The sequence below is a fragment of the Drosophila elegans genome, unplaced genomic scaffold (genome assembly GCF_018152505.1).
Source record: "Drosophila elegans isolate 14027-0461.03 unplaced genomic scaffold, ASM1815250v1 contig_3, whole genome shotgun sequence".
Taxonomy (NCBI): Eukaryota; Metazoa; Arthropoda; class Insecta; order Diptera; family Drosophilidae; genus Drosophila; species Drosophila elegans.
The window spans coordinates 140,164-154,064 of record NW_024545677.1 but is presented as its reverse complement, the minus strand read 5'-3'; the positions used below and the strand labels follow the sequence as shown (position 1 = coordinate 154,064).

Sequence of the window (13,901 nt, the reverse complement as noted above, 5' to 3'; positions counted from 1 at the left end):
GGAACGATTCTGAACTGATTGCTACTTTTTACGTTATTGAAAATAGTAAACAATCTTTATTAGGACGTGACACAGCTATAAAACTCAACGTCTTAAGACTGGGACTAAGCGTACATAGAGTTGAAAAAGTTGAACCGTTTCCCAAATGGCGTGACGTTTCAGTCAAACTTTCGATTGACGAATCCATTACTCCCATCCAACAACCCATTAGGCGTGTACCGACAGCGTTGGAAGAAAAATTGATAAAAAACTCGAAGAAGCATTAAGCATGGACATTATTGAACCCGTATCTGGCCCAAGCGCCTGGATATCACCTTTGGTTATTGCATTTAAAGATGATGGTGATATTCGTTTATGCATAGATATGCGGCGTGCAAATAAAGCTATTCAGAGAGAAAACTACCCATTGCCAACTTTTGATAATTTTATGACTAAACTAAGAGGTGCCAAACATTTTTCAAGGCTCGACCTAAAAAACGCCTATTATCAATTGGAGTTGGCCGAATCCAGCAGAGGAATTACAACATTTATAACGCACCGTGGCTTATTTCGATACAAACGCTTAATGTTTGGGGTGAACTCGGCACCTGAAATATTCCAAAGGTTGATGGAAAAACTCTTATCTCCTTGTCAAAATGCCTTAAACTACATTGACGACATAATAGTCTTTGGGAGCAATATGGAAGAACATGACGCAGCTCTAAAAATGGTAAGGACAATTTTGGAAAATAATAATGTCTTGCTGAACGAAAGGAAATGTACACTAAGAGCTCAGAAATTAAAATTTTTAGGCCACATTTTGTCCGATCAAGGGATCGAAGTTGACCCAGAAAAAGTTAAGGTTATTACTGAGTTCAGAGCTCCCAAAAATAAAGAAGAAATACGCAGTTTCCTTGGTCTAGCTACATACGTGGCTAAATTTGTGGTTGACTTGGCAGACAGTACTGAGCCATTAAGGAAATTACTAAAGAGTCATGAACCATTTGCTTGGGGTAAAGAGCAGGATGAAGCATTTAAAATATTAAAAGAAAAAATTGCGGCAGTACCAAAACTCTCATACTTTAACCCTAAAGACAAAACCTGTTTAATTGCGGATGCTAGTCCGGTGGCTCTTGGTGCTGTTTTAGTACAGTTTGACAAATCTAACAGCCCACGAATAATATCATTTGCCAGCAAGAGTCTTTCACCGGTAGAAAAGAGATATTCGCAAACCGAAAAGGAAAGCCTGGCGTTAGTGTGGGGTGTGGAAAAATTTTATTTTTATTTGGCTGGTTTAAAATTTGACTTAATAACTGATCACAAGCCGTTAGAGACGATCTTTAAACCAACATCGCGACCCCCGGCTAGAATTGAAAGGTGGTTGCTGAGGCTACAATCTTACCGTTTTCATGTTATTTATAAAACGGGAAAAGAAAATATTGCTGACTCGCTGTCAAGACTGTGCCAACATACTGATGCAGAACCTTACGACTGGGCTGGAGAGGAGCATATTTTTCGCGTACTATCAACATCCATACCTAAATCCATCTCCATATCTGAAGTCAGCGAAATGAGTGTCTTAGATGAGGAGATGGTGGATGCAATGACGTGTCTTAATCAAGACTCATGGAAAGCGAATTTGTCAAGCCCGTATTACCCGTTTCGGTTGGAACTGTCTATAGTCGGTGATATCCTACTTCGAGGCACCCGGTTAGTAATTCCACGAAAACTACGAGGTGTAATCCTTAACCTTGCTCACGAAGGGCATCCCGGAATAAGTGCCATGAAACGAAGATTGCGTTCAAAGGTTTGGTGGCCATGTTTGGACAAAGATGCTGAACAATGCGTTAAGGCGTGCCGAGATTGTCTTATAGTGTCAATGCCATCAAGGCCTGCTCCGATGCAACGACACCCGTTTCCGGATGGACCCTGGAAATGTCTAGCGACTGATCTTTTGGGACCATTACCTAACGGTGAAAATATATTAGTCCTCATAGATTATTACTCAAGGTATATAGAATTCAAAATAATCAGATCTATATCATCCAAAATAATTATTGATGAGATGGAGGAGATATTTTCACGGCTAGGATTTCCAGAGACGCTAACGACTGATAATGGTAGGCAATTTGTAAGCGCTGAGTTCAAAAGTTTTTGCCACACAAACGGAATTAGGTTAATGCCTACACCTCCCTACTGGCCCCAGGCGAACGGCGAAGTAGAGAACATGAACCGATCTCTTGTGAAACGTTTGAAGATAGCTCACGCGAATAACGACAGCTACAAAAAAGAAATCCAGAAATTCGTATTGATGTACAATGTTACTCCACACGGTACCACAGGCGCTCCACCGACGGAACTAATGTTCAACAGGGTGATAAGGGATAAAATTCCTAGCATCCAGGATCTTGTTGGCGTGATGGCAGACTCAGAGGAAAAAGACAGGGATCTGCTGGAAAAAGAAAAAGGGAAACAGTATGCAGACAAATCCAGGAGCGCGGGAAACTTGGATATTCGAATTGGCGACAAAGTACTTTTAAAGAACGTAGTATTCCCACACAAATTGACACCTACATTTGATACGACCACTTATGAGGTTACTAAGCGAGAAGGAAATGTTGTCCAGATACTCGGGGGTGGTAAGACGTACACCAGAAACGTTGGTCATTTAAAAAGATAGTAGAGACTAAATCGTCTATGTCGAAAAATCCGGTGGACGTCGACGCCGACTCCTTTCCTTCAACTTCGATATCTTTACAGCCAACACCAGAGACTTTAAGCTCACAGGATGTCTCGAAATTCTATGCTTTAACGGGACAGGAGGATTCGATGTCTAGTAAGCAGCATATACCAAACGAGGACCTGAGACTCCGTCTAAAGAAAAAGGAAGGGGTGTGGCGACCTGTATCAGCAGAGAGCGACGCTAAGGAGAAGAGTAATGTTCTCTCCCTATCTCCACAGTAGGTTTGGCTGGTACTTGGCCAATCCGTTGGCAACGCCTTTATTATTAGTTCCAGAGTCACCGACCAGAGCGGACGGTCAATAAAGAATATAATTATCAGTTGATATAAAGTGTTTTCATTCAGTGGGAGATCGTGGTCTTTACAGCAACCATCTGGGTCAAGCAATTATATAAATTTAACGTTTAGCTCCTATCGCCAGAGATAGCTGAGAAGTCTGATGTGTCGTTCAGTGGAAACTAGCTTGTACTAAGTATCATAGTCGTTTTTACTTTTGAGCTGGTACAAAAGTGTTAAAAGTTATTAAAAACGTTGAATTATATAAATATTAAAGACGGCCAAACCCCGAGCTCAAATAAACTTCGATTAATTAATTTGTATATGTGTATGCAAAACAAGTTCAAAGGCGCCGCTGATCGGACAACTATGTTTTATAGCTGCTGTAGGATCTATCGTTAAAAATATTTTTTTTCCGACTAACATGATGTGTTACAATTTGGCTATTCTTAGTTGCTAAAATTCTGTCTGCTGTCTGCCAGCTTTTTCAAAGGGACTAAACTGGCTGAAATTTTAGAAGTTCAGCAACCCAGAGGCTGCTGAACATTTTTTTTAAGTCGCTGAAAAGCCGGAGTAGTCGCTGTTACCTACTAAAATTGAAAAGGCAGCAGTGGTCTCGATATGAAAGTAATCCAAAAGTTAGGAGCCCAAAATAAGTATGCAGGAAAATAATTTTACTGTTTAAAAAGGAAACGACTTAATTTTTTTCCAAAAACCAAATTTCTATTTATTTTATATTAAATTAGTAACGATGTTCAAGAGAAATAACAAAAAAAACAACTTAACAAAACATTATAAAACAAAGGTTCCAAACGAAATACACAAGTAGGACACACTCGTAATGTAAAAGGATAACGCAAAAAAGGATACAATACTGCGCGCTGGCCATTCAAAAATTGGGCTTTTGCAAAGTGGATACGTGCATTTTTTTTGTTGAATGGTCCATTCTTCAACAAAATAATCCATTCCATCGGTTCGAGCGGTAATTGTAACTGGTAGATTCAAATCGCACTGATGTTTTCATTTACTGCTAACAATTTAATTCTGTGCTGGTTCCGTTCTTCATATAAGGGTGGGCGCCCAGATCGGCATTTCTTACCAAGTTTTCTATTGTCCGCTTACTTCTGCCACATTTGTTTGCAAGTTTCGTATTGACATCCCCATTTCTCGTAGTGCCAGTATCCTTGCACGCTCTCTATCGTTTAAATAAGTAAAAGTCGAATTTTTTAAACTAAAAATGGTAATTAAAACTCAAAACTTATAATTTTTTCGATAAAGCTCACCTAATTTTATTTATGTTTTCGTTAGCAATCAATGCAAAATAAAATAGTTTAATTTGACTTTATCCAAACCAATGCAAAGTCAGTTGTTTAGTTATTTATTTAGCAAAAGCCAACTTCATCTACTAGAAATGATCGTAGAGAAAAACTTGTCTTTGCCTATGCCTCACTCAGAGTCCAAACGACAGATACAAAGAAAAATATTTAATTGGTACACTGGTTCAATTTCAGTATCGGGTTGTTTAGTGTTCCGCGACCTGTAAGATCTATTGTACCCCCATTCATAGCCTACAGCTCAGATATCAACCCACTTCCTCGAATAAAGTCGAGGAGTTTTAGTGGGTTTATTCTTCCTAGGAGCTCAGGTGTAAGAGTTCTGGTTCCTAAGATTTTACATCTTATACCTGCTAATGCCGGACAGTCTGCGATGACGTGTTTAGAGGTTTCGTCCTTCTACTGCTGGTTATTTCCATCTTACGTAGGTGACTTTTCAGTCTACAGTGCCCGGTTAGTAATCCGGTAACGATCCTAAGTAAATTTTTCCCTAGCTGAATAAGTTCCTTGAACCTCTTCTTGTTGTAGTTATTTATTTGAGTTTTGGCTTGCCTTAGGCGTGGGGTATTCCTCCAGTGTTCTTGCCTCATGGCGCCTTCCTCTTTCCTGCGGTATTCCTTTATAGTATGCCTCCCTATGCCACAGTAGGGCTCTGGTCCTATCAGGGGCTGTTCGGCTCCTAGTTTTGCCATTTTATCGGCAAGTTCATTTCCGGATATATCCTTATGTCCCGGAATCCATCTGATGGCCAGCCTGTTTCGGCTGCCCAATATATTTAGCTTACTCTTCACCTCTAGGACTAGCTTCTAGGTGATGTTGTTACTATGTAAAGCAGTAATTGCTGCTCGGCTGTCCGAAAGGATCGATATGTCCTTTTCCTTGTATCCAAGCTGTATGTTGAGCTCTGCACAACGTCCAATGGCACATACCTCAGCCTGGAGTATGCTGGTATATTGGCCAAGGGATTCGTGGTATTTTATGCGAGGCCCACTACTCCAAGGCCCATGCCTTGTTGTGTTAGGGATCCATCTGTGTACCATGCTATGGTGTGTTTAATCATAGGGTGCACTTCATGCAATGTGGGCCAATCTTTCTTGTTGCCTAGGAGTGCTGTGAAGTTCTGCTCGAAGATTAATTCGGCTGTCATTTCATCCCTAGGGTGGAGTATTAGGGGCACCTCACCTAACAGATTAGTCGCATCCCTGTTATTAAGAATGCAACCACTGCCTGTGCCCTCAGTGCTTATTCTCAAGAGTGTAGCTTTGCGTTGAATTTCAATTACACAGTGGAGTGTTGTTAACTCCATCAGAATTTCTAAGGCAGTTGTAGGACCGGTTCTCATTGCCCCTGTCATGCATACGCAGACAAGTCTTTGCAGCTTTCCTAGCTGGTTTTGCATGCTGGTGAGCTTAGCTCGCTTACCCCATGCAAGTGCTCCGTAAGTGAGGTTTGGTCTCACGATCATTAAGTATAACCATCGTATTATCTGAGGCCTGGTTCCCCAGGATTTCCCAGCAATTTTTGGACAGGTATAGAGTGCTCTGTAACACTTTTCCAATATCTTTTGGACATGAGAAGCGAAGTTCAGCTTACTATCCAAGGTGATTCCTAGATATTTTACCTCTCGGCTAGTTTCTATAGGAGTGGTTCAATACAAAAATAACAAGAAAGGAAGCAAACTTTGGCAAGCCGAAGTTCATATACCCTTGCAGCTATTGCAAAAACTAAATATTTTTTAAAACATTAAAATTATGATTTACTTGCGTATATGTCTAAAAACATTGAAGCTATGATGATTTGCAGCTCAATTATTATATAGTTATTTTATATATTTTTATTATTTCTATGGGAGCTATATGATATACTCGTCCGATTTTGATGAAATTTAAACCGTAATTCTGAAATATTTAACCATTACTATATGTCGAAGAACTAATAGAAAAATTTAAAAACAGCAAAGTTATAATTTTTGTTGTATTTTTTTTCCGATTGTTCCTATGGGAGCTATATGATATACTCGTCCGATTTGGATGAAATTTAAACTATATTACTATATGTCGAAAAACTAAAAAAAAAATTAAAAACAGCAAAGTTATAATTTTTTTTGTATTTGTTTTGAGATTGTTCCTATAGGATAGCATATAGTGCTATAGTCGTCCGATCCAGCTCGTTCCGACTTATATACTACCTGCAATAGAAAGACATTTTTTGGGAAAGTTTCATGCAGATAGCTTTAAAACTGAGAGACCAGTTTGCGTAGAAACGGACGGACAGACGGACAGACTGACAGACGGACATGGCTAGATAGACTCGCCTAGTGATGCTGATCAAGAATTTATATACTTTATAGGGTCGGAGATGTCTCCTTCACTGCGTTGCAAACTTCTGACTGAAATTATAAGGGTATAAAAATTTATAATTATCAAACATTTTAACTATTTATTCTTCAGTTTCTTTTTTTAACATAAATACATAAAACAAATTGTAAACCTCAACAAATTAAATTCTAATTTAAAACATTTGGATAAACAAATGTTTTATTTTTACTGTCCATGAATGAATTAACTAGCTGCAATACCGACTCTGAACATGCAACATATAACTGCCCATGTGAAAAACACGATTCTTCTAAATTTAAGCCGCATATTTGAAGTGTTTGTCCTTGTGCCTTGTTAATAGTCATGACAAATGATAAGTGGATGGGAAATTGCAGACGTTTAAATTGAATGGCATGTCTGTTGGAATCATTTTCGCAGTTTTTTCCTTTACCCGTGATTATAGTTGGTTCAATCAAATTTTCAGGTGGCGATTCAAATTCCGGCAGTTTCACTTTGCGTTGGCGCAACACATTCCAGCTGACTCACACGGAAACTTAGCCGCTTCTCAACGTGGGCGTATAACATCCATCATTCCTATATATCCATGTACGTCGTACGTCGACCTATGTGTGATTTTAAACGTGCGGGCAGTTTTTTTTAAAAAAATTTATTTTATGGTATTTATAGAAACATTTTCACTTTATAAAAGAATGCAAATTTGCTCACATTTGTTTCTTCTTCGATTTTTCACATTTAACAGAGAAAACTTTAAATCTGTCATACGATTAATGCGTGGGTGGGTACGAGGGTTTGACAACAGTCAATACTAACCATGGTCTGAACATTTTTGGACCTTCATACTGTTTACTGTGAAAGATTTGGGTAAGATTGGTCAAACGGTTTGATAGTTAGAGTGAATGCGTAGGTGTGTGCGAGGGTGGAGTGCGAACAGGACAATTTATGGCTATAAACCATCCATCTATAAACCAACTAAGACAAATATATTATGAAAGGTTTCATCAAATTCGGTTCGGCGGCTTATGAGTGATGGAATTACAATGAAAGTGGCATTGATAGATCTATATACATAGATAGATAGATAAAGTATACTAGACCGAAAATTTATTACTATTTTGTGTTAACGAAAACCCGATGCTTGTGATTGCAGTAAAACGGCGGATTTATTTGCGTAAAAAACTTTGAGAAAAATTAGCGGCGACGGAAGGGAGTGGCCTTGATGATGTTTAATTGATTACTAACATTATTCTTCAAAAAAAATTCTTAGAACCTATGTTAAGCTACGTGGCTAGAGACGGGACGAATTTGCAGGAGCGAATATAAACTTTATTGGCTCCACTCTTGCCATACAACTGGACAATTCAAATTAAAGCGCCAACACCACAACCTCTGAAGGGACGTCGTCCTTCAGGACAGAGCGGGCAAGGGCGACAGCCGATGGACAGGTTGCCAGTATTCATCATCTTGCGCCCGCACGTCCGCCACCCGAATCTTTTTATCGGCGCCGGCGTGTACCGCTACCACTCGCCCGATCCTCCACAACATATGTTGTATGGTTAGTGGTTTAAGCCTGGGGTCGGCACATATACTATAACATGCTTGCACTTCTTTGTTTCAGTAATTTTCACGGCGAGCCTTGTCAGTGGTTGTGCGGTTTCAAACACTAAGAAAAATAGATTCCTTGAATAAAGGAAAACATGGACTAATTTTAGGAAAAATGGCCTTAATTTTAGGAATTATTGCCTTAAATTTGAGCCTTCCATACAAAATTTACGAAAACATGACCTAAAACGCACCCAAGGCCATTATGGCCTTCAACTTAGTTTTAGGTCGTTATGTTCCCAAATGTTGTATGAAAACCACAAAATTAAGGCAATTATTCCTAAAATTAGGCCATGTTTTCCTTAAATCAAGGAATATAGTTTTCTGAGTGTACTGTTCGTGTCAGCCTCTGTCTCCGCGCTCCTGCTCTGCATGCAAGAACTTTGCCTAGTTATACTGACTGATAACTAAGGGCAACGAATATATAAGCTTGATGCTGAAACGTGCGGAAAAATTGTAAGGCAAACTGTGACACAGGTTTTTTGCCGCGTTTTTCTCGGATTGATTTGCACTCCTTTGCAGTTTTTTAACTGAATTGGTGCTCACTACGATGAAAGTGGGGGAATTAAGTTTGCACTAATTGGGTCGACGACGAATATTTTGTTTGCAATTTTAATTCGAATTATTGCTTTACATTTTTTCTAAGTGGCAAGAGACGGCGCGAATTTGCAGCGAATAAAAGCTGTATTGTCTCCGCTCTCGCCTTTCGAGCAGAAATTTTAAATAAAAGCGCCAAGCGCGCAAACAGCTGTCATATATTTGTCATTCTGACCTAAAGGTTATAAAGTGTGTTCGCACATTCCACGCTGATCATGACAACTTGTTATGTACATTTACACTATCCGTATTGGTATAAGGGAGTTTATTTGAAAGCAACTTACAATATCAAAATAATTTCTACCTATTTTGATCATCAGCTTAATGTTTTGTTGTTAATTTACGTATTTTGTATAATATTACTTAAACTTACAGGTTCGTACCTGTTGTCGGCGGGGTCGCATTGGGTCTGTTGTTGCTGTTGTGATTGCTGTTCTGACTGGATAAGATAGTAGGCAGCCCTAAAAGCGAGGCTAGGACATCTTCTAGCGAGTCGCTGCTTAACGACCGTTCAGGCGCTATATGACATATGAATGGTTAATGTAGTATGCATTTTTGCTATAGTTATTGATTTCAGGTATGTAAAGGGTTTTTCTATAGGTGCGCTTCAACTTGTTTCCGATAGGGACGGCGAACGACGCCATGTTTTTCCTTGTTCTCTTGACATATGAAACTTTAATTAAACTTTAAACTTTATTAGTATACATTTCATCATGGAACGCTACACACTTGAACAGCGATTGCAAATTGTGCAAATTTTTTATCAAAATAATCGTTCTGTTGCTGCTACTTTAAGATCATTACGGCCATTTAACGGTCCATTTAACAAGCCAGCCCGTTCGACAATCGTCTAGTGGCAAAAATTGAGTCTACGTTTTCGCTACATAATGTTCCGGTGCCCATGAGAGCAAGAAGTGCTCGAAGTGATGCTCAACAGACCGGGGCCACATGCCACACAGCAAACGCTACAATCGCAATATTGAAAACTAAGTTCGATGAGTGTGTTATTCCGCCAAATGGACCGGTCGAGTGGCCGCCGCGCTCGTGTGATTTAACACCTCTAGACTATTTTCTTTGGGGTTACGTGAAGTCATTGGTCTATGCCAATAAGCCGGCGAAGTTGCAAGAGCTTAGAGCCAATATTGAACGCGAAATTGCTGGAATTTCGAACGATTTATGCGAAAATGTGGTTGAAAATTGGGTTTAACGATTGGACTTCGTAAAACGTGCACGCGGTGGTCATGCGAAAGAAATCGAGTGTCATAATTACATGTATATGTTCAAATTCGATAATAAAAAAAAAGTTAGTTGAAAAGTCAAACCGTTTGTGTTATATTCAACCAAAAAAATTAAAGCGCTCCTATTGAAAAACCCTTTACATGTAAGACAGGACGTGAAGTATCAAATTCATGGAGGCCAAACAAATTAAAAGAAATCATTGCTAATGACAAAGTACACAAGATTGCCGCAAGATTTAAAATTAAAAACAAGAAAGGAAGCGCACTTCAGCAAGCCGAAGTTAATATACCCTTGCAACTTTTGCAAATTTTATAAATTCTTCATAACAACTATATTCGGATTATTATGCCAATAAAGCAGTAAAGCAATGTTGATTTTCCGATAAATTATTCGACCGTTCCTTTTTAAAATAATAAACAGTAATGCAACAGCGAAGCTATATAATATAGTAATTCTGAAATATTCAAACATTACTATTTTATCTAAAGAAATGTTAGAACCAGAAGGGAAGCAGACTTCGGTAAGCCAAAGCAGCAGCTATTGCAAAAAGTAAACATATGTATAAATTTCGAATTATATGAGTACCCATTAAAAACCAATGAAGCTATGATGAGTAGGGTATTAATCGTTGAGTAAAAGGGTATATTGGATTCGTTGAAAAGTATGTAACATGTAGAAGGAAGCATTTCCGACCATATAAAACATATTAATTCTTGATCATGACTAATAGCCGAGGCGATCTAGCCAAGTCTGGCCGTCTGTATGAACGTTGAGACCTCGGAAACTATAAAAGCTAGAGATTTGGGACTTGTCATGCAGATTCTAGTAATTCCTAACCATTGCAAGTTTATTTCAAACTCTGACACTAGCTTCTAGTGTTGGCTTTGCAGTTGGACAGATGGCGCCACCTAAACTTCGATTGTTTTGTAGTGGAAATACTTAGGTTAAATTTTGTTGGCTGATTAACGGGTACCTAATAGTCGGGGAACTCGAGTAAAGCGTTCTTTCTTGTTTTCACTTTAATTATTCAATCGTTTCCATGGCAGATATATGATGTTTTCGATTTTAATAAAATTAAAAGCGTAACTCTGAATTATAAAACCATTCCTAAATCCAAAACAGCTACAACAAAAAATTTGAAAACTAAAGAAGTTACATTTTTAAGCTTTAAACCTGAGAGAATAGCTTGAGTAGAAACGGACGGACTTGGCTAGATCGACTCTCCTAGTGAAATGTCTTCTTCAATGCGTTTCAAACTTTTAACTGAAATTATAATACCATCTGCAGGGGTATAAAAATGGAAAAACAGTTATTATATTATTAATTATTTCCTTGTAATTTTAAGATTGCTCCAATGCAATGCTCCAATGAAATATCTAACCATGACTATCTTGACGAATATAAAAAAATAAAACAGCGAAGTTATAACAAAAAAAATTGTTTTTTCCCTATTGTTCCTATGGGAGTTGTATGCTACTGTTGTCCGATTCGGCTCGTTTCGACTTATAAAGTTTCATGCAGATTTCGAACTGAGAGACTAGTTTTCGTGGAAACGAACGGACGGACTGACGGACTGACGGACGGACGGACGAACATGGCTAGATCGACTCTCCTAGTGATACCTTATGCAAGGGTATATTCACACTGACAAAATGTTTTGTAATATGCAAGTGCCCTTCTAATAGAGGAATATTCGGAAAACTATGTAAGACACAATTTAACGAACGGTGGACTAGTAAAATAAAATTAAAAATATTTATAAATTAATAAAACCAAACAAATTTAAATATAGTTTATTTATATTGTAACCAAAACATCAAGAGCTAAGCTGTTTATATAGTTATATTATTGCGTGTAAAGCACTTATTAATAGTCAATACAAAATAAATAGTTTCATTTTGGTGTAAGCCTTTAATGATTTCTTTAAATTATTAATAGTCAATACAAAATAAATAGTTTCATTTTAGTGTAAGCCTTTAATGATTTCTTTAAATTGTTTATAAATTATTAGATTAGAATTTTGTTTTGTGAATTTTTCTTGTTTAAAACACAAGCTTAAAAGAGAAAATTCCAAAATGTTTTGTTTTTTTTTAAATCGTTAAGTTTTTTATTTTGTTTAAATTCGAAGAACATTTTTGTGAGAGAATGAGTAAAAATCTTCCAAGAGGTTCATATAGTTAAATTATTGTGTGTAAAGCACTTATTAATAGTCAATACAAAATAAATAGTTTCATTTTAGTGTAAGCCCTTAATGATTTCTTTAAATTGTTTATAAATTATTAGATTAGAATTTTGTTTTGTGAATTTTTCTTGTTTAAAACACAAGCTTAAAAGAGAAAATTCCAAAATGTTTTGTTTTTTTTTAATCGTTTTTTATTTTGTTTAAATTCGAAGAAAATTTTTGTGAGAGAATGAGTAAAAATCTTCCAAGTGGGCCACCTCAATTTCGATGTATGCAGCGGCCGAGCGGCGGCAGAGAACTTCTTCAACCCCATAACTCCAAAAATAATAGCTCGATTTTTGGGTCAACCCAATAGATATGACCGAAAAATGTCTCAGAGTGACAGTACTTACTTTCACGATTTGTCGGCCCACTTGGGAGAGGCTCCGTTTCGAAATAAACTTGCACTGCTTAGGAACTACTAGAATCTGCATGCCAAGTCCCAAATCTCTAGCATTTATACTTTTCGAGATCTCGACGTTCATACAGACGGACAGACGGTCAGACGGGCAGACGGACATGGCTAGATCGATTCGGCTAGTGTTCCTGATAAAGAATATATATACTTTATATGGTCGAAAACGCTTCCTTCTATCAGTTATATGCTTTTCAACGAACACAATAAACCCATTTACTCTACGATTAACGGGTATAACGGGTTTTGAGAAAATCGAAGTTTTACGAAAATTACAAACAAACAAATTGAGTTTTATTTTTAAAAACAAATTTTTAAAACTTTTTTTAATATTTTTATAAAAAGAAAATTTTTAAACATTAAACTGAAAGAAATACTCTTTCAAGAAGTATTTTCTTGTTTTTGTAGTTGTAATTCCAAAAAGCCAGAAATTTTTATAAGAACCAAATTTTCGAATTTGAGGTTGCCCACTCGAAATCTTTTAACTCTATCCGATTAATACAATTATTAATTGTAGACCATTGTTGATATGATAAAAAATAAGAACAAAGAATTTTGTAATAAAATGATAAAAAATTATATTTGCTCAAACCACAATTTGATGCCTTCAAAACAAAATAAATCATTCTTATTCGATTTAAAATTTTAATGGTACGCTTTTTGTACCCAACTTATGAGTTAATAATGTAGAAAAAATAAACTAAGAACTGAGATATAAAAAGTTTTTAGATTGTGCACGCAAAGCATAACAAAAAATGTGATCAAATTAAACAAGAACTAAGAACATGTCATTGTTTGTGTCTACCCCGGCGAGATGTCAGATATGGATGGTGGACTCACCACCACCGCCGCCGATACGGCTGAATCCATTTATGCGAAGTGACGGTTGAACAGCGGCGACTACCGGCGACAGACTGACATTCAAATGCAGTTGATGCGGGCTTAACTTGTTGAGCTGCTGCTGTTGTTCGCGTTCTAGTTTGGACGCGCTGTTATCAATATCGGGTGTCTGCGGCGAGTCCAGGGGTCGTGTGCCCACAAAGCTGCTCTCAAGCCAGCACTTCCTGCAGTAAAGAGATGGTAAGGGATATTTCGGTTGATTAAATTTTCCTTAGTGATATTTCGAGAACAAGTTAGTTTATCAATATATACCCATTCGCA

At 37.5% G+C, this 13,901-nt stretch overlaps 1 protein-coding gene across 1 annotated transcript in view; it reads right to left on the bottom strand.

Moving 5' to 3' along the window:
• Window positions 1-13,901, bottom strand: part of LOC108146931 — a 176,524-nt gene that overhangs the window by 32,486 nt on the left and 130,137 nt on the right. Inside the window, 2 exon segments of the mRNA XM_041708590.1 lie at window positions 9,249-9,383; window positions 13,581-13,804. Of these exon segments, the coding sequence (XP_041564524.1) occupies window positions 9,249-9,383; window positions 13,581-13,804 (359 nt within the window).